Here is a 22,170-nt window from a genome sequence, read left to right as displayed (position 1 = left end):
CTATTTAGGAAGTCACATAAAAACAATACTCCCTGATTATTATTAAACATTGACAGTAAATGTAATCATGGAATGCTTTAAGATTTGAAATGTTTTTTTCATCAATCATAACAATGAAGGATGATTGTTGCTGACGTGTCAAACTTAATGATTATTCTAAAAAATAACAAATGATCTATGATTAATTTAAATGTAAAACCCCATAAAATAAAGTAACTAAATATAAACTTATTATTCATTATTAAAACGAATGTTTTTAAGTGTACTTTAAAAAGTGCAACGTGTGAACTCAGCAACTATAAGTGGTATTGCTAATATGTACTTTTTAAAAAAAACATAATGAACCATTTTTTGGAATCGTAAATTGAGGTTTGGTTGCAACAGAATTGATTTAAAATAGTGGTTTCAGGTAGTTGACAGAAAACCTTGATTGACTCTGGTTTCATACTATTTAGCACTCGTCAGAAACCTGTGACTGTAATCTTGAGAGAACAAATGATCGCTAGCGGATTTGATCCCATGTAACCTAGCTTCACAATCAGAGGCGTTACTGCCGAGTTATCTGAGTCGCGACTGACCTCTTGTACAACTGAGATGTATATTCAAATGACTGATCATTGAGTAGTGAGCAGTCAGTTATATCAAGTCATTCACAGTGTGGTGTGTGCTACTGATGTCGACAGATATAAGTAGTATGTGACATTAATTTAAAGTGAAATGCAAGGCTGCAGAAGATTAAGAAGATCGAAGAAAGGAGAACGAGAATAAAGAATGATTGGTGTGGAAACGAAAGAACTATTAAGTCTGAGACGATTGACTAACATTTTGCAGAGGGAATAGTCAAGTTTGAGGCAATTGATTGACATTTTACAAATGAAGAATTTACTGTATGGTTCTCAGATTTTACTAAAATGTTCTGTGATTTTGTATTCGAATACATTTGATTGTCCCCACTTGTGTTTTCGTTCACTACAGCAGTGCTGGTCGAATTGTATTGGTCGATTGAATTGACAAATTTTCTTTAGAAATTAAGATTACGATAGAATGAATAATTTAGTTTGTCTACCAACTCTTTAACAGTAGAATGATGGGTTCTGAAAAATGCACCAGTGGCTAAATGACATTAGGCAGTGAAAGTTGTGACATCGATGAAAAATATCCAATTAAAATATTACCACATATCAAATAAGCGAGAGAATAACGAAGGATGAAATGTTAGATGTTGGCTAAACGTTAGTTAATGGAATGAAACAAATATATACACTCAAATGTAACATTTGTTTATTGGTTAGACTTGATAATGCACTACAAGTGATTAGGATTTACAAACTTCTAAACAAATTATTCGTATTAGTATTGGATACTATAATCTGTTGCTAAAATACGAGCTTGTTATGTGCCGATTTGATCGGATAACGATACATTGTTGAGATTAAATTTTATATAGTTGTAAGCTTCTCTTATTGAACTGCAAATATTGTATACGGTTCAATTGATTCTTAGTAGTAAATAAGTTTAAAAAATGTGTTGCTTCTTCGAAACTTTGGACATATCCTTGTCATTCAGAAACATGCAATGAACTGCAGCTTTAGTGACTTTCGAAACGTTAGAATCTGTAAATCAAAAATATTCATAAAAATATTCGTGGTTTATATTTGTTATTCAAACATAAATGTGATCATCAGTGTCCCTTTTGTTTAATTAATGATCTATGGTTCAAAATTCTCATGAGAGCATGCAACGAAAGTGTTTATTAAAAATGAATAAACCAAATTATAGTTAACATTCGTGTCTAGCAGTGATATCTGAGTCCTGAGCTTTGCTTTATTAAATACTTGTCATCTGGATTTAATCGAACTTTGGTATTGATGTTCCCACTGAAGCTCGCATCGTCTACTCATGGCTTCAAGTACCAGACCATTAATCAGTAGGTTACTTGATTGCGATGAACACCATTTGTTCAGGAACTATTTTATTTCATTAAATGTAATCACTTCAGTTTTCACATGTGATATTGAGTAATCAACTGACAAGATTTTCCTAGTATATAGGTTATTTGAATAGATGCTTTAACCCTATGATTACTTATGAAAAAATACCAAATCATTCATTCATCAAACGTATATCCCAACAGATACTGACCAATAGAGCCCTTTGTAAATTATCAACATTTTGATGTACATATATATTTGCAAATGATGATACCAATTTACAGACATGATCTGGTTTATGCATAATGAGAAACAACATTTGATATAAATATACAAATACATTATTTGAAGTGACATGATTGTATAAACCCTATTCACTGATGATTTGCTACACACAAATGTAATTCATTCGATGCACAAGGAATAAGGAAAAATACATCATCATCTATATAGTACAATATTATTAACAGGAATAAACAAATCGTAATATTTAATATTTATTAGTCACAATAAGCATATCATTGTTATTAGTAAGTAGTTTATGAAAAACATAAAATGTGCTAAGATTATGATATCGATACATCATTTTGAATATATTTGGAACCATACATCTTAAATCTTTCAACAATTCATTCACAAACCGTATATCTTGATGTTTTATAACAGTTTTATGTTCATCACTAACTAGTGTCATTTATTACTAATAGTAAAAATAAATAGCGTAATGTTAGGTAATTTTACTATAGTTAGACGTTTCACATAATCATCCACATTACTATTTTATATAGTATTTTTTTTGAAAGGTTCTCTGGTTTCTAGTACCAGATAAAAGCTCAAATGACTTGTTATTACTTCTGGTTTACTTTTTAGACTAAAGATAAACCCTTTTTACCTGATAAATTTCATTGTGTCTAGTAGAATAAGACAAATTAAGTGAATAATATAATTATCATTTTAATAAAGAGAAGATTAAAACACACTGAATAGTAACGAACAAATACAAGTAAAATGTACAACGTTACTAGAGTTGTCTATTAAATTTTTGATTAAATAAAGGTTTTGAGGGAGCGGAATACCATTTTAGTCAAATATATCATATAATGTGAATAAATGTCACCGAGTGAAGATAGATGATAGATAATCACTATTGTGATATTTTTATGTATACATATATATATTCAAGTTGCATTAAGTTTAGCATGAAGACAAAAGGGAAATGTGTTGTAATACGGCACATTGTTTTACTGAAGATTTTTCGATGCAACCAAATATATGATATGAGAAAAATTGTGAAAATAACCATCCTTCCTAAGTGTTCAGGAAAAGTTCAATTTCTAGCATTTTCGAACATTCATCTGTTTGATTAGTGTGCCTGTACTGCACACGAGAGTGCAATTTCCAATGGGGATTTCATTCCAATTATCTGAAGCTATCTGAACATCTCTTCTATGGACATGACATAGTAGTGGTGCCTAATCTCCTGGATTAAAAAATCAAAGGAAATGAAGTGAAATCTCAGTGAAAATTATGCTTTTATAAGGATCATTCGCTCACTAGATGGACAAAAAAGGCTAGATATTACACATTGAGAGGCAAATGTACCACAAATCCATGGACACATATCCTATCCCGGAAAAAGAGATTACAAACACAAAATAAGTGACTGAGTAATTTATTGTGGGTTTTCTGTTCTACAAAATACACATTTTGTTTACAATTTCTACATAATTTTTGTGTTAACCTTTAGATACTTTATAATATTTTCAACCATAGAAGGTCATGTTCCGCCTCAATCAATAAAAGTTGACCTTGTTATGTTGATATATTGAACTGATTATCACAAAATCTTAATAATATTAAAATCTTGGAAAAAACAACAACAAAATAACACTAGGACACACAGTCTTTTCATCTTTTGCAATCGAACTACTAATTATTAGTTGTACAAGCTCAAACTTGTAATACACAAGGATATTTCTAATATGAATGATGACTGAGTTTATTTTTATAATAACAAATTGGAAATGACTCAAAATAGTAATTCAATATTTTTTTTTTGCATTTAGATATTTATTTATGTGTACAGTGTATTGGTAATATTGGTTTTGTTACCATATTGTGCTATAAATAATTTTAAAGTGTTCTAAGACTTATTGTTCACCTTATGTAAAAGTTAATTATTAGCATACTAATGATGGTGATAATGATGACAATTTCTGATGAGAAAAAGTTTTATTTTGTTGTTATTTGGCTGTATTTTCTTTTATAGTATCTTACTTTCTCAAATTATAATAAAGTTTAGTCTTGAGATGGTGGAGAAGATCTATAGTTCAGGTGGATGATTTAGATGAAAGCTCCAAAACCAAACCATCCAGCTCAAAGAATAAAACCACCTAAAAATTTAGTCTGTTAATCCAAGAAATTGTTTATGATGAATTGTATAATTATAGAATGATAAAGAGAGATATGGAAATTATTTTGAAGGTAGGAAAAATGTGTGTGAATGCGGTTAGGGCTATAGATTAATTACGCATAGATTAGGTTGCACTGAGTGGTAGTGATACCTCATAGAAACTAAATTAATGAAATAAAATATGCATTACTAAGCTAATATGATAAGAAATATTTCCCCAGGCTGATCAAACATTTATATAAACTGTAATGAATAGCTCCGTTTAACATAACATTTATTCATTCGAGATGAAGACATAAAAGGGAACAATATTGTTCTTAGTTCAATCTTCAATAGAGTATATAATAGTATTTGTGTACATATGGAAAAACGTTAAAGTAATCAAGTAATTAACAACAATGGAAAAAAAGAATATAGTTAATCAAATCAATAAAAGTACAAATTGACTGTGAGAAGACAGCTATAGTGGTAACTATAAGAATATCTGTAAAAAGCATGATAGCGTGAAAATGGTAAGCAGGTTCAAACTTGAAGAAACAAAGTCAGTAAAATAAGAGTCACTGAAGAATCTATAAAAAGAAGTAGGTAAACTATCGGTTTTCCAAATGTATAAGAAAGATGTAGAAGTGATGAAGAAAGACAAATTTAAAGTATAGTGAATCGGTAAAATCGTCTATTTAGTCTTATCAAACCAAGGACGAGATATTGGTATTACGAACTTCTTTTGATCACAGAGACTAGAGTTGCTACTTTGAATAGCTACACTTTCTGCTATATGTAAGAGACCCCTTTACAGAGCATGCAAGGAGGCACTCGTTAAAGATTCTACTTAATAGATTGCCTGATATGCCGTTATTCACAAAAGCACTTGAATTGACAAGTATACATTGAAATAGCCAAAGCAGGTAACGTATTCTTCATTTGACGAAATGCTACTGGTCGACTAGAAAATGAGGAACAGAGAATTACTCCATAAAAATTTTCACACTTACCCTGACCAGTGAAGCATTATACTTCGTATCTTCATTTAATTACAGTTTCAGAAAAGAGATTTCATAAAAAAAATATTGTAACCGATTTGTAAACTTTGAATGTTTGACCAGAATCAACCAATCCTTTACTAAACTCAAGAAATCAAATTTCTGGTAGTTTGTCATTAATATCAGCTTTAAGGAATAGCTGGATAGTAATTTGCTTATAAACCACTAAGAACCAAGATGCAGTAAACTGCTATCTCAGTCTTGTTTAGGAATCATCAAGAAGAGTTTAGACAACTCTGTCGATAATCGAACCCAAGAACGTCAGGCTTTATAGCTAACGAATTACCTTGGAGATCACTGAGTCAAAAACCAGTAGTCGACATTTACAGTTTCAGTCGAATCTCGATAAACTAACGCGACTACATATTGTCATTATTAATGACATGGTTGAAGTTCAACAGTCATGACTTCCTGTTAGAACTCTGGGAATTTATTAACCAGTCAGCTCATTGTTTTCGTTTACTTAGGTGGATGGCTGGTCGTTATTATCATTTGAAAAGTAGAACGACATAACTAACCAAATCTATATAATTACCGAAATTTCACTTGTTGATATCAGTTCAAGTATAAAAATAACTCGAATCCATGAGCTAATCTATATCACGTCAAACAACTTATTGACTTGTTCAAATTTCATAATTTTGAATCACAAATAGAAATATATTCCAGACAAAACTAAACCTGTAAATAAGTTATTTCTTAGCTATTAGTATTCATATTAGGAATTAAAGCTCAATAAAAACAAACAAACATGACATACACATACATATCTAGAGTATAAAATGATCAATCTCGTAAATTGTTTAACATTTTACCTCAACTCATCATTGTTTCAATGTAGTCGGAGTTGTTTTAACGATATCTTCTTCGAAGCAATTAGTCCTTTTGATAAATTTGGATAGTATAATAAGAAGATGAAGATTATCAGAACTATGTGACGTATTAGCGAAATACATTCCAAAAAATCTTCATTATTCAATTAGTTAAGCGTAAATCATATGTGATTTCTGTATATATACTTTCTTCGACTAGAAGCTACCCACATTTACTACTGTTTGCTATGAATATATTTAAGCATTGTTTCAAATATTTTATTTTTTTAACAGTTGAATTCATGAGTCTATTAAGGCTACACCACCATTGAAAACCTGGGCATGATCATGGATCGATTGAAGTTAGATATTAACGCTACTGGATGCCGGCTCGGCGGTCTAGAGGTTAATCGCTCGCACGTGAGACTGAAGGTACTGGGTTCGGTTCTCACATGCTGGGTCACGGATGTTCACTACTGAGAAGTCCCATACCAAGACGAAATGGACCATCCAGTGCTTCCAGGTTTTCAATAATGGTCTAGTTCAAATTAACTCATGAATTCAACTATTAAAGAAATTACGTTTATGATACACCAATACTCATCTATCATATAATGATTAGAATAGTTCTAATGATTAGTTTATTTTTGTTAAATTATAGTTATCCATTCTATTCACTAAGATTTATGTTTCAATCAAAATGAATTACAATGAAATGTTATAATGAATTTTATGCTTAATAGTCAAATTAATCTCTTTAAGTAACTTGTAAATGTCTTTTATTTGAGATTTCAATTGGTGTGTTGAAATAATTGATTCATCAACTAAACGTTCTGCATCAAAAATAAGAACCTTTTGAATAGACTTTTACGAAGTGATTAAAGTCCAACAATACATCATTGGTTTTCATAATGTTTTAAGAAATCCACTTTTCTTTTAAAGTATAATCAACTGCAAAGTTACTAATGAAAATATTTAGTTCTGTATTGATTGGTCGTCGATTATATACCAATTTTATATTTGCTTAATACTTTACTATAGACCACATTCTAACGATTAAATTATGATTTGATCACTAGTTTAAGTGACTCGATATAGTATACACTATGTTTTTTACATTAAATAATTGGAAATAATTAATAAGGGTCTCTGAACTCAAGTTGAATGCCAGTTGGCACTCGTCATCAATAGGAGAACTAATACTCTCTGTAGAATTCAGTTATGAAACATTTAGTTTTGTGTTTTCTATATAATCTTGATCAACGTCGATGAATTACTTAAATGAAATGAAATTATACACTTTATTAATCAAAATAGTTCATATTATGTAGATAGTTCACTGAGTTAATTCCTTTATTGTTTGTCTAGCATATCATGAACGTATGTTGTTTATGAATGATACACATTCTTAATTAACTTAACTGGGAAACAGATTTTGAACAGATATTTTACTGTTTACTAAGGCTTCCAATATTATTGTCGTTTAACAAGTCTGTCAATGGATGTTGTAAGAAAATTATTGATAAACATAATGTTATCTACAGAAGAAAAGGGAAACTGTGATCGATAAAGTTGATCGGATGATCATTTCACGTTGAAAACTAAGATTAAAGCACAGAAGGTGATGAGCAAGTCACATGATATGGATCAACTGATTAGTTTACAACATTATTTCTAAGCGAAAGAATATTAAAAAATAATTACCATTTGTGTGTTTTATTTTTATGAAACAATAAAATCAAATTATTGATAAATTTAATTTTTCAGAGATGGCAAGAATTATTCGATCCTCAAAAGACAGGCATAATTACACTTTCAAAATTTTGTGATGTATTAGGATTGGAACTGGAGGCTTTGTAAGTGATTCATTTTTGACGTTGACTATTAATATTTATAAAAACAAATTGTGGTTATATTAATGCCTAATACAGATTGGACTGATGATTTTACTATAGAGTCCAATATTGTATTGGCTTACTCCGATAATCTATACCAAAATCACCAACTTAGAATCCATCCATCAGAACACTTTAGAACGCGGGACTTTTAATGCAGGGTCATTTGTGAAAAAAATAATCAAACTGGTGAATACCACAACGTATACAGTATTTTGCATTCCTATAAGAACAGGTACCAGTTTCGTGACATAGAGGATTTTATGTTAATCGAGGTTAGAAAGGTTACAATAGTTGTTGTCATTGTAGCAACTCCGAAATGTAATAATAGTAATGAAAAATCCAAGGAACATGGTAAAAATTACCTAGTTCCCAACAAGTGAAAAGTTTACTATGGAACGAATAATTGTTGACTGGTTTTTCAAATTTTTTATACAAACCACGGAGCCACAGTTTCGAAATATATAGCAATCGTTTATACTTGAATTTAGCTAAACTGTTTCGTCCTAATACGGTATATTTCAAAGTTATTCAGCCATAGAGCGTGGTTTCTAAGAATCTCATCTTGAGATTATGAGGACAGTCCACAAGTGAATTTGAGGAAGCTCTAACAAGCTCAGAAGGAGCCGAACATATACTATCCAATCAGCTTTAGGAAGATTATTCCAGAATCACTGTGTGTAGCTTCCCTTTTGGACAATGCTAATATCCCCCTGTGTGCGGATTGGATAACTTTAATGATGATTTCGTTTTTACTGAAAAACTATAAATACCTGACAGTTTTGTACCATAATTGACACTGTTTTGAGAATAACATTCCTACTTACTAGTGTTTTGTCTTCTCTCGCGACGTTGCGGGTTCGATCGTTCAAGTAGTCTAGTAGTATTCATCATAGCAAGAATCTAAGCTCTAGATATAACAGAGCTCTTAACCTCTAAGCTATTAGATCAAGCTACAACAGTTCCAATTTCCTATCATCCTTGTTTAGATTGTTAGAACAATGATTAAAGCAAACCAATCTGATGTGAAAATAAGACATTGAATACTGTCTGGATAGTGTTTCGTTTTATTCTTAACCGTTCGAAAATATATATCTGCTGTAAACTACTGTACAATTACTTACAAACCAATTCATCATTGAAATACCTGATTTCTGGACAGAAAATTAAACGTTTTCAGAATTCAATGTCATTTTTATTACCATTATCATTGTTTATTCAGTAAACTGAATGAGTCAACGTAGATTTTTCAATAGATTCAATTGATTGTCTATTTTAAGATGACCAATCTGTATACACTTTATAGTTAGTTATTCAGAATTCAATTTTCATTCGGTCTATTGTTGTTTTCTTTCTTTATTAAAATGAAGTGAATTCGATAAAGTTTTCACATGTTCCACTATTTGTTTTTCAATAATTGCAATTCATATCACTGAGTTAGATCATTTGAATTGCGATATTTTTTTGAACGACTCACGTATTAAATGATCGAATTTTAAAATATTTATGTTACTTTTAAGACCACTAAGAAACAGCTTTTCATTAATAATTTGAAACCCATAAGCAGCAGTCCAACACAAGCTGTAGGAACTAGGACGTACAGAGGTTACTAAGACTATGATAACGTTAATTAACTAAGTTAAAACACTATGCTCTATATTTTTAACTCCAATCAGTTTCTGATATAGCCCTACCTTTATCAAGCAGCGTTGCTGAAAAATGGTCCCATTTCCAAACTGATTAGATGTATAAGAAAATTAATCAAAGATTTACTGAAGAATTAGCTTCGGTATGGATTTCTCAGACTCTTAATCTAATGCACTAAACTATGGATTTCATGAAGTCATGGATTGTTCCAACAATGAAGTCGATGACGGTGACGTTTTATGAAAAATTAATTTAGTTTAAAATTATGATCTATTATATTTAAACTAAATAGTTTGAAATTATCTTGCTCATCACGATGTATAAAATCACTCATTTCTATTTAGTGTATGATGATCGCCGTACATAACAGCATTCAAAGCTATAATACAAAATCTATTCACTATTCCTTGATATTCACCATTTCTCAAGCTCTTAACTACTCTCTTCAAAATGAATTAATCTTTATCAACGGCTTAACTAAACAAATGAGTAAATTGTTTTGAATAAATAATATGAAAAATATATGATTAAAGTCCACATTTTAGTCGAAACAGAAATATCAGTATCTAATCGACTTATTATTAAAAATATCAAGTTTGTCCTTTGCTCAGTTAGTTATATCTATATATACAATCGAATTTTTGACTGAAATTTCATTGCATTCATTTTGTTGTATACAGAAAGTACTATTCAATTTGACTTTATACATTCTGATATGATTTAAAAACATTTTTTACGTGTGTGGTAAAATAATAAATAAATGTGTTTTTGAGAATAATTGGACTAAATAGACTGGATAACGAGACGAATTCGCTGGTGTAGATTTACTACTATTACTATTACTACTACTACTACTAATAATAATAATAATAATAATAATATATCTCCCTAGTCCGTTGAACTGATGGGACCTTATCGATCATATTAAATTAGAATGAGGTTAACATTTCAATGTACCAATTCACATAAGTATCAACTCAAACATTGAAAATATTGTAACCATGTATTATTGGTTCTTAACTTAAACTGCCCTGAAGAACACTGTATGTCAGATGTTAGTTCATTTAACTAATAATCAATTGAAAGAAGAACTAATATAATAAGTATATATTTGTTTACTTTGAAGTACCTTGCATTATGCCGCGAAACGTCAGAAATATAATTTTTTCTACTCATTGAGATATGACAAAAAATATACTTACTATTAACTAACTACTCAATGTTCAATTTATTTGAAATTATCAAGTCCAACCATCTTCTTCATACTAATAATTAATATAAGAGTATTCACAATTCGACTTTTTAATTTTCATTTTTGTGATATTCAAGAGAATGTTTTTTTTAGTTCGGACAATTTTATAACGTATAGGATCAACAGTAGCACAATAAATAAAGTTAGTTGAGAAATTATTCTAAATCAGAGAGGATTGAACAAATGTTTAGTCCCAGTTTATTACTTTTTGATCAATGCACACACAGGTATGACTACAAACGAAATTGAATCCGTTACATTCATCTGCATCCAATATCACTGTAATCTAACCTTAACCGTGGTAGAATTTTTAAATGTGGGTCATTGGGTTTAAGAAGAAAAAGATTTCAGTCACCCATTGAAGCATAAGCTAACCAACTAACTGATTACAGAATTCAGGAAATAAAGCTCATTGAATTTTTTTTCGATCAGATAAATATAATAATAACAATAACTGATTATATACAAATATTGTAATTACAAAACAGGCTAGAAGTACATATTAGTGAGTTAGCTAAGCTTAACCACTTCATTTGTCTCAGAAGTTTCACCGGGAGTAATGGGTTGATGTTTGACGAGATCTCGAAACGGATTGGAACAGCTCTCTTGGAGTTTGCTAACTTGCGTAGGCGAGGTGTCCATCTCCCAAGTAAAGGGTCTTTTTACTGCTTAGCAGTTTGTTCTGTTCTGCTTAGAGGCTAAATTTGATAAAAAGTGTCTTTCAACAAGTGCTCGTATATATTGAGACCATCTTGTTAACAATGTTAAGGTTTGCCATACGGTATTAAGTAAAGATGGTAAAGTGGTTGAGGAGGTAGTAAGTCGTTATATGAGGTGGATGGGACATGTATTAACCACCACCTACCTCGACGGATGATGTGGGCTAGTGCAAGAGTAGGCTGGAGCAAAGCTAAGTGTCGTCAGACTAGAAGCTTGAATAAGTCTATACAGTCATTAAATATTGAACTGAGACAGTTATGTCATATCAGACTTCTTGGTCAGTTTCTGTGAGAATATCGTAACCAATGCTTGGTTTCTTTGAATGACATTTCTTAGAATCTGTTGTAATGGCATAGATTCATCCACGCTTTGTCTTCATTTATTTCCACATTTTGAAATTACCTAATGCTTTTCATTTCATGAATTCACTCCTTCTTATCCAATCATATCGTATATATCTTGTCCTTTCTTCTGCTACTTAAACCGTTACCAATTCTACTACTTTCAGATTTGTCTTGATCATATCAGCTTGAACCAATGAAGATGTAGACCAAGTTTTAGGTTCTATGTGAATAACTGGTTGATTTAAGGCTAGGAGAATATGGGAATTAATATTGTTAAATGTCTACGTGATTTATTCTAATATTTGGACATCAGATTCATACTAATCTCATTATATATGTTATCACCCATATATTTACCTTCTTCAATTGTTAAACTGTAACCTTGAGCATGTTTTATACATGTGTATGTTAGTACATGTTTGTCTATCCATTTCCTGTATTTCTGAAATGACTTAAATAACTGAGTAACTTTATTATTCTCTAAGTCGGTATATTACCGAACTCCAATGCTCTACACAATCTCTGCATCCTTTACTATTTGTCGGAAATATCTGTATCCTAAATTCAATGCATATTAGACTTTTGATGTACCATTGTTCTAAACGTAATAAATCAACCAAACATTTGCAAAGTAAACATTATTTGTACTTTAGTAAAGCCAATATAGTTCAATCATTATGCATTCAGTCAAGCGGTCACTAAAAGAACACCATCTCCAACTGCTTTCCATATTTTCATTGTTCTTTTTAATGGTTTTTTTTTTAACAGAGAATTGTGTTTCATTAAAATATTTATTGCCTACCCTATTTACAAATAATGTTTTAATCTATCATCTTCCTTTCATTGTGTGGGTACTTATTCATATAATCACTGAAATTCTAGCATACGTTTCCAATTAATTAAAATGTTAACTGATAAACTTCGTCTTTTCATTGCATTATCGAAATTTAAAGTGTTAAATATCAGATCATAGTCACCTGGTTTCCATTGGGAAATTCACAACTCCTCTTCCCCTAGAAAAAGAGACATACTTTGTTTGATTTCAGTCTAAAATAACTAGGACACAAATAAAATAAAGTGAAGTAGTTTTGCCAAGATTTTGTTACATTCCAGGAGTGTTTTTTATCAGAAGAAACGGTGAAAACCAGTCAGCATTGTCTGTTGAACCAAATATAGTTTTCTAGAAAATTCGCCTTCCTATTATACTTAAGCCCGTAAAACATCAATTTATGTCATAATAATAATGTAACGTCATAAATTAACTTGTTTGACATAAATTCAACTGTGACATTGGATACAATCATAGATGAACTTGGGCTATGATCGTAGATAGAGGCTGGTTGAGCACAACTTAATACCTCCAATCAGTGATTGAAAACTTGATGTTGATGCTCAAAATTGTTAATTGTGATGGAGATTCCATCATTTGTTATCCTCTTATAAGTATCGAGTAACTTGATCTGACTCATGTTTGTTCCAGGCTCCGTTTCGACAATGACTAACTAGATGTAGGTGATGACATCACAAATTGGTTAAAAATGAAGTTGTGCCTAACTAGTTTCCGTCTCAGTGGTAAAGACATTATATTTTCTTTATAATAATATACTTCATTTCGTGTGTCTTTGCTGTTGTAGTGTTCTTTACTTTGATAGAACATATAACCACGAATCTTTGATTATCTATCGTTCTCTAACTGATTTCATTTCGTAACAAAAAGTATTTATAAACTGTGAAAATGTCAACATAAACAATAACTAGCTATTTAATTTTTGCTTGTAATTTTTGTGTGTGGTTGGGTGATACATTCTACTGTTTAGACGATTCAAATATGTTGAACAAGAAGAATTAAAGGTGGCAACAGATTTACATTCTTCACTGGAAAATGTACATAAATTTCAAGAGAACGGTCAAACGAATAATAACGTAAATAATACAAATAGTGCAAACAATGTAAGTGTATCAACTTCTTTAAAACTGCTTCCCTTTTTTGTATTTATTGAAACATGCATGTGAAAAATATACGTTTTTGTACACATCATTCTATAAGGTTCGAGTCCATAGATTCCTACAACACTGATACCAAACTCTTAATATGTCATAAAGTGAATTTAGTAAACAGAACCTCAGTCGTATTATAAAGAAAAACGCCTTCGTGTTCTTGATACAATACAGTATTTTTACGCTTATTAATGTTAATGTGGACGTAAAATGTTATAAGAGTGATTTAGAAGCATGCAAACGCATTATGATGTTCATAATTGAATATGAAATTAATGCTAATGTTTTAAAACTTATGTATATCCTGAGATTTTATCACTGAATATATTTTTAAGTTGTAAGACTGCAGGCTTGTTCAGTTGTGCAGTGCTGCAAATTAACTAAATATAGGACTATAAACTATTTGATACCAACTCAGTTGTGTAAAGCTAATGCATTTGTCGTAAGACCTTGTAGTGCCGCGTTTCGTTAATTGATCGCTTCGATAACCGTTATTATACCAATCTTAACGGTGTAAAATATTAGAAGGCAAAGGGAAGCGGCAACTACATTTTTATTGACAAATAATGAAGGCCAGAAAGCTGTGAGCACATGAGCAAATGTTAGCGAGCGAAATATACATGACATGCATTGGAGATGGCTGGTAAGCCAACTCGAGAGCGAAGCGACAATAATGCGTATTGGAGATGGCGGGGAAGCCAACTCGCTATGAGCAAGCATTACTCAATATTTATAATCAGACAAAAATGAATGACAGACATATGATGAATGAGATACGAAGTGTGCACACATATACGCTCATATAAAAATATAGTCAAGGTTAATAAGCGAATAATTAACAAGATCAAAATATGACTCATAATATATAGGTGAATTGGCTTGGCCAGTAGCTAGAATAAAGTATATGGGCTTAACATATAGACGGATACTACAACCTCAGTGTCTTTGGCTATCTCTGACGTTATTTTTGGTACACACTAAAGATTAGTTCTTTACTAGGATGAAACAGTGCCTCAGTACACTCTGGTTTCCAATATTTACCTAGTTTCAATTAGTCTGTAATGTTAAACTAACGTCGAAATACTGAAGTACTCATCAGATTCATATTTTGCGTTACATTTAAAAATGATCATATTTGGAATAATCGACTTCTTGTATAGACAGATTCTTTTTACAAAATATCTTGTCCTAAATATATATCAAACTGGAGTATTCGACTATATTACTTTTTACTGTAAAACTGAAAGCTTGGTGAATACATAGCGTTCATATCACTGACTATCTCTGATGGTTATCTGTAAAATGTTTCGTCTTTGTAAACATTGACTATGACCTAAAGAAGGCAATTTACATTAGGAATCTTTTATCATTCAGAACTGACAGAATGTTGATAAATGCATCCATCTGCCATGATTCACATTCTGTTTATAGCAGATTTTTAGAAGTCAGTCAGTGACAAAACAAAGAGTCTATTATAAGGTACCAGGTTTGTGGAGGCTGTTCATATAGTAATGTTTCAATGCATCAAAAACTGAAATCTATTGAAGAGCCATTCCAAATTCTAGGGTAATGAATGTCTATTACATTCAAGAGTGATATACTCTTTACTCAAAATTGATAGTCTCTCAATAATTGTGAAATGGTGGACAAGAAATAAGTACAATAAATGTTTCCTTACTTTGATTAACTGACAAATAACCCACAAATTCCTCTATCTTATCATAGTGAAAATCATTTTAATGTACTTTTTCTGATACCCAATTTGTGTCATATAGTTTATACAGAAACGTCTTATTTACCAGGAACGAACAAGTGTTATTACTGTATAATGTGCACTTATTTGGGATATTTTACGTCATTAATTTCAATATTTTGGAACAATCGTTACTAGTAAATATTGCAGCAATTCTGAAATTCATTTGCTGATGAAAAGCACTACACTTCTCCGTCATGGTAGTTTCTCATCTCTTTTATCATTCTGTGTACCGAGTTATAATAAACTAGTTCATTATATACAATTCCACAGTAGGTACTGTTCATAAAAACCAATTTTATTTCATGATGTAAATCTTTGTACTGATAAAGTTGAATTGCGGATACGGATGTGATTTAAAACTTGGATTTTGTCCCATTTATGTATATATGTATATGTATTGAAAACAAGATTACAACGTTACTTGGTAAAATACAAAAACCATGCTATGATACACTATTTGCAAAATGTTCTTCAATTGCCTCAGGCTTCATTGTTCCTGGATTTCCACACAAATTGCTTTTTATTTCTGTTCTTCTTTCCTGATCTTCTTAATCTTCTGCTGTCAGATATTCTATTCCTTACTCACCATATATACTACTTATATCGATATAAGTAGCTCACACCACACTCGTCCCCCCTTTTAATAAGCTGTTCTCGCAATCTTTCTGATCGCCGTACCATTGTCTCCTTTGGTGCTGTTTGTGACTCGTGCTCATGATGTTCTTGAAACCATCTCTGTAGTTGACTGGCATTTACACGCTTCTGCTTGTCTTCTCTCCGGATCGTGTAAACTGAGCCGCGTCTCTCCGTGATAATGTACGGTCCCTCCCATTTCGGGATCAGCTTTCCTGACCCTGGTCCCCCTTCAATGTTAGCTTTCCGTTCTCTACACTTTACCAAGTCCCCCACTCTAAAAGGCTTCCACGCTCTTCTCTGCTGTTCCGCCTTCTTGATGTCTGATATTTGTTTCTTTTTCACGTTCTTTATTGCCTCCGTCCTCTCTTTCCTTAATCTTGTTGCTGTCCACTTCTGCTGCTGTGGCCACGTCTTATTATGCATCAGAAGTCGTGGCTGTCTACCATACATAAGTAGGAAAGGTGATTTCTTGGTTGTTCCTTGTATAGAGGCACGATGCGCCAGCAAAATTGGTGGTAACTCTTTCTCCCAATTCCCTCCTTTAGATGCTAACCATTCCTTTAATGTCCGGTTGTTTCTTTCTGTAAGCCCGTTCGTCTGAGGGTGATATGGTGTAGTTCGTATCCTCTTGATGCCGAACTGCTTTAAACGGGCCTTAAACTCGTCACTTTCAAAACAGGGACCCTGGTCGGTTAGTATCATCTTCGGTACTCCGTGACCCGCTACAATGTGCCGGATTATTACTTCGGTCACTGTTTTCGCCCGCTGGTCTGCAATCGGTACAGCGTCGACCCATCGTGTAGCATGTTCCGTCATTACTAGTAAGTATCGGTTGCCGCTATCTGTCTGTGGGAATGGTCCCATCACATCTACCGACCATAGATCGCCAACTGCGGTTACTGGGACTGACTGCAATGGCGGTTGCATGTATCTATCGCATTCATTAATTGGCACTGCTGGCACGTCAACACATATTGGGCCACATCGTCTCTCATGCCTGGCCAGTATGCACTTTGCCGTAGTAAATCCGTCGTTCTTGCGATACCTGTGTGCGCTACCTGATGGCATTCGTGTATCATCTTACGCCGCCAGTCTTTCAGGATCACAGCCACCCAATTTTTGTCATCATCCTGCTAGACCAGAGCTCCATAAGTGTTTACTCTCAGTCTTTCCTTTTGCCGAAGTAACATTATTACCTCCTTGTCCATTGCTCGTTTGTTAACATCTGCCCCCTCTTTTATCGCTCTGATTACCTCTCAAAGTTTAGGATCAGATTTCTGTTGCCGGACGAGTTCTAGTGGGTCTCCCTCTATACTTTCCACTGCGTATGCTGTCAATGGAAGCTCGGCTTCCATGTCTGGTCTTGACAGGTAGTCCGCCATTACATTTTCCTTCCCTGGAACATGCCCGACACTGAAGTCATACTCCTGCAGACGTATCATCCATCACGCCAACTTCCCACGGGGGTTTCGTGCTGTTTGTAGCCACTGCAGGGGTTTATGGTCAGTCTCGATGTGAAATCGTCTACCTAACAGATATGGTCTCCACTTGTCTACTGCCCACACAATCGCTAAACACTCCTTTTCGATCGTTGAATACTTCTGTTCGGCAGGCGTGAGAACGCAACTTGCGTATTCCACCACTCTATCAGACTGACTCAAAACGGCACTTATACCATGGTCACTTGTGTCTGTGGTCACTGTAAACGGTTTCTCGAGTTTGGGCAGTCTGAGCGTCATCTGGCGGTCGTCTAGCATGTTTTTGATTTGATTAAACGTTTGTTGGGCGGTTTCAGTCCATGAAAATTTAGTGTTACTCAACAACTTATAAAGGGGTGCTGCTATTTCGTTGAAATTCTTGATGAACCGACTGTAAAACGCCGCCCTTCCCAGGAACTGTCTCAATTTCCTTTTCGAATTAGGTACTGCAACGTTCTTTATGGTCAGATTTTTCTCCGGCAGTGGTTTTATTTCTCCATTTCTCACTTTATGCCCCAACAACGTGATGCTACTTTTCGCCATCTGTGACTTGTCCTTATTAATTCGAAGCCCGAATTCTTCAATTCGCTTCAAGACCGCTTCCACATGCTTGATATGATCTGTTTCTGTCTGGCTGTATACAACTACATCGTCGCCATACACTTCGACATTATCTAGATCCCTGAGCAGTAGCGACATTAATCTTCTGAACGTAAATGGTGCACCCGCCAATCCAAACGGCATTCGTCTAAATTGATGTTGTTTATCACGTATGGTAAATGCTGTCTTGCTTCGATCGCTCTCTTTTATAGGCAGTTGCCAATAACCTGACCGCAAATCCAACACTGTAAACACCGTGGGACTCTGCAGCCGATCTAATGTTTCCACTACTGTTGGCATTGCACACAGCTTTAGTTCTGTTATATTATTCAGTTCTCTAAAATCAACACAAAATCTATGTTTCCCATTCGGTTTCTTTACCAAGAGTACCGGTGAGCTATATGGGCTGTCCGCCTCCTCAATTATTCCTTCTTTCAGCATCTCTTGGACCTGTCGATTTACTTCAGCCTCTAAGTGCACAGGGACACGACGTGTTGTGAATATACTTACTCCATTGTTTTTTATCGGGATTTCGTGCTTTACTTTGTCGCAAAATCCGTACGGTTCTCCTTCTCCAGTGAACAGTTTCGCATACTTTGTGCACAACTCGGTGATGTTTGGTTTCTTCGTCGGAACGGCTGTTGCCACTCTAACCTCAGCCACCTCGCTACTTTCATGTATTGGGAATGAACCGTACTTCGTAACCACCTTACCGCTTCTTAGGTCAACTATGGCTTTTACTTCTCTTAGGAAAGCTGCTCCTAATATTGGTCTCGACAGGTTTGCGGTTACCACGAACGGAAAGCTTATCTCAGAACCATCCACTTTTACGATACTGTTAGGCACACCCAATACCTCTAACATATGCCCTCCTATGATGTGAACTGCTACTGTACACGGCTTGAATCTCTTACATTGCTCTTTACCTATTAACGAAACTGCTGCCCCTGTATCGATTAGGTACACTAAATCTAGTTCATTTATGTTCACTCTTGTATAGACTGCCCCTCTGTCTACCAACGAAACAATCCCCAGATCCCTAGAGTAAGAAGGAAACACGTAACGTCTAAAATATCTCCGTTTTCGTAGTGTTGGACAGTTTATCTTCCAGTGTCCTGTCCCTCCACATGCGTAACACTTATCATTCCTTTTACGACTCACTCGTAATGCCGCAATCTCGTGCTGCAGTTCTTAAATCTTCTTCTCAATGCTATTTATCTCCTGACTTCCGCACGCGACCGGAGCTACTGTTTGTGTCATCAACTGTCGCGTCATCTTTGCAAGCTCACTGATATCCATAGGTTGTGCGGCGTGTACCAGTCTCAGCTGCTGGGAAACGGCAACAGGCACGCTCTCGATAAACTGCGACGCCAACAACTGTGCCTCCGACTCCTCATCCAGATTCGGCGGCGCGCGACGCAACAACTTGGTAAGCTCGACGGCCAGCACCAGCGGATCACCATCGATCGGCAACTTCGCCACTCGGAACTTCTGCAGTGCTTCTTCTCTGTCCACTGGACTATCGAACTCCACGATCAACCGCTCCGTGACTGCCTCCCATGTCGTCTTCCCGCCAGCACCATCCAGGCTATCATATACAGCTTCCGCTCTGCCTCTCAACAGCGTCCCCAGCACCACCGTCTTCGCCTCCGGCTCCTTCACTCCCACCAGCTCCGCCACAGCTTCGAACTCCTTCAGGAAGCTCAGCACATCTCCGTCCTCAAATTCTTTTGGCCATGGGATCTTCATCTTTGGAGGCAGCGACACCAAATGTTGTGAATGAGAACACAGGTGAGGACAACCAAATATGTATTTAGCACTAAATTACGTTACTTGGTAAAATACGAAAACCATGCTATGATACACTATTTGCAAAATGTTCTTCAATTGCCTCAGGCTTCATTGTTCCTGGATTTCCACACAAATTGCTTTTTATTTCTGTTCTTCTTTCCTGATCTTCTTAATCTTCTGCTGTCAGATATTCTATTCCTTACTCACCATATATACTACTTATATCGATATAAGTAGCTCACACCACACTACCATATACAGACCCTTATAAAGAACCTGTTAATTATCATTTACATTTTTTGATCGTGAAAGATTTGTTTGTTTTTTTCGTCGATCAATATCAATAAAAATATAGAGATTATCAAATGAATTAATCAATTTTATTGATTGATTCAATTCAATTTGTTTATTTTTAACAATCATCAGACAATCTTTGCCATAGTTACAGAAGGTGAAGATATATACAACAACAACGATAAAGTAAGTTTGTTTTATTATTGTTATTATCAGTACTATTATTTGTAAAGGTTTATTATTGAGACCATGAATCGATCAATGTTAGACCACCATTTAAAACCTAGAAGCATTGGATGGCTGTTTCGTCCTAGTACGTTGTTGATATTAAGAACCGAATTTCAATTAGTCTCTGAAAGAATAAACTGGCTGATTGAAAAGTTGCCTAATCAATACTTATGTTTAAAAGTTTATTATATTTTGAATAACTGCTAGTAGTGGAATCAAGGCAGTAGGTTTCTTCTGTTTGGGGCATATCACCGTGGTGTATCTACATCTTGACTCTGATGTCCTCATTACTTCAAACGTCAAAGGGTTTATTTGGCTGATTACTGAGTTATGAAAACTATCATTAGTTGCTTGGTAAAAAATGTACTGGAGTTCAATTTTTGGTTGTTTTTCTATGGACTAAAATCTCATTATGTATACTTTGTGTTTGTTTTCATGACAGAATTCATTTTTCTTGAATGGTATATGTACTTGTTGAAAAGGTCTTCAAAAAAACCCGTTACATGTGGTTACAGAGAAGTAGTGTATATGCTTTATTTGTGTGTTGACTTGAATGTATCAGTAAAGAGTGTGACTGGATGAGGACTAATTAAAAGACACTAAATGAGTGGTTTAAATCCGTAATACAATAGATACTGAAATACAGAAAAACTGACCAGCAAAGCTTACTGTATCCTCAAAACATACATTAATATTAAAAAAATATCCAAGTTAAAATTTCACATTATTGTGATTCACTGGAAATATAAATAGATGTAGGAAAAATATTGTTGAAATTGCACATGAGAATCAGGACTTATTTTGCACTATCACACAAAATGGGGTCGTACTTAAGCAAGTTATACAATGATGAATGTTTGGCTTTTTTTAATGAATACAACATTAGTAATTCGGGTTCCAAATAATCTAATAAATTGAGCACGATAACTCAATATTCCATTCGATACTTGACTGATTACATAACATACAACTGCTTCTTGAGAAGCTCTGATGTTTTCAACACTAAAGTACAATTATGGGATCAGTATCATATACTTTACATAAAAATGTAATTCCTAGTTTTTGTTCTCAATTAACAATGAGTACTATATACATAGAGCAAGATTAATGTTGTAGTATAAGCATTGGATTTTTTCAGTCAGATGTTTCTTCTTTATTTTCGTATACATTTTATAAACCGACTAACAGTTGATAAAGTCTAACGAAAAAGAGTTAGCTCTGGTACAACCTTCACTCCGAACGTTAATGTATTGAATAGAGAGAGTAAATCAATTTATTTACCTGTGAATCTTCACTGACTCACGTATTTGAAACGTGTATTAACGATCTCTACCC

The 22,170-nt window shown here is 33.7% G+C and overlaps 1 protein-coding gene across 1 annotated transcript in view; it reads left to right on the top strand.

Moving 5' to 3' along the window:
• Smp_042140 (putative dynein light chain) overlaps positions 1-20,704 on the top strand; it is a gene marked incomplete at its 3' end in the record, with an annotated part of 28,638 nt that extends 7,934 nt beyond the window's left edge. The window contains exons 3-5 of the mRNA XM_018797229.1: positions 7,964-8,052; positions 13,872-14,004; positions 20,669-20,704. Of these exons, the coding sequence (XP_018652292.1) occupies positions 7,964-8,052; positions 13,872-14,004; positions 20,669-20,704 (258 nt within the window). The remainder of the gene's footprint in view (positions 1-7,963; positions 8,053-13,871; positions 14,005-20,668) is intronic.
• Positions 20,705-22,170: the final 1,466 nt, after the last annotated feature.

The sequence above is a fragment of the Schistosoma mansoni genome, chromosome 4 (assembly GCF_000237925.1).
Source record: "Schistosoma mansoni strain Puerto Rico chromosome 4, complete genome".
Classification (NCBI taxonomy): Eukaryota; Metazoa; Platyhelminthes; class Trematoda; order Strigeidida; family Schistosomatidae; genus Schistosoma; species Schistosoma mansoni.
Note: the sequence above shows the minus strand (reverse complement) of the source record. Positions and strands in the feature narration are given on the sequence as shown.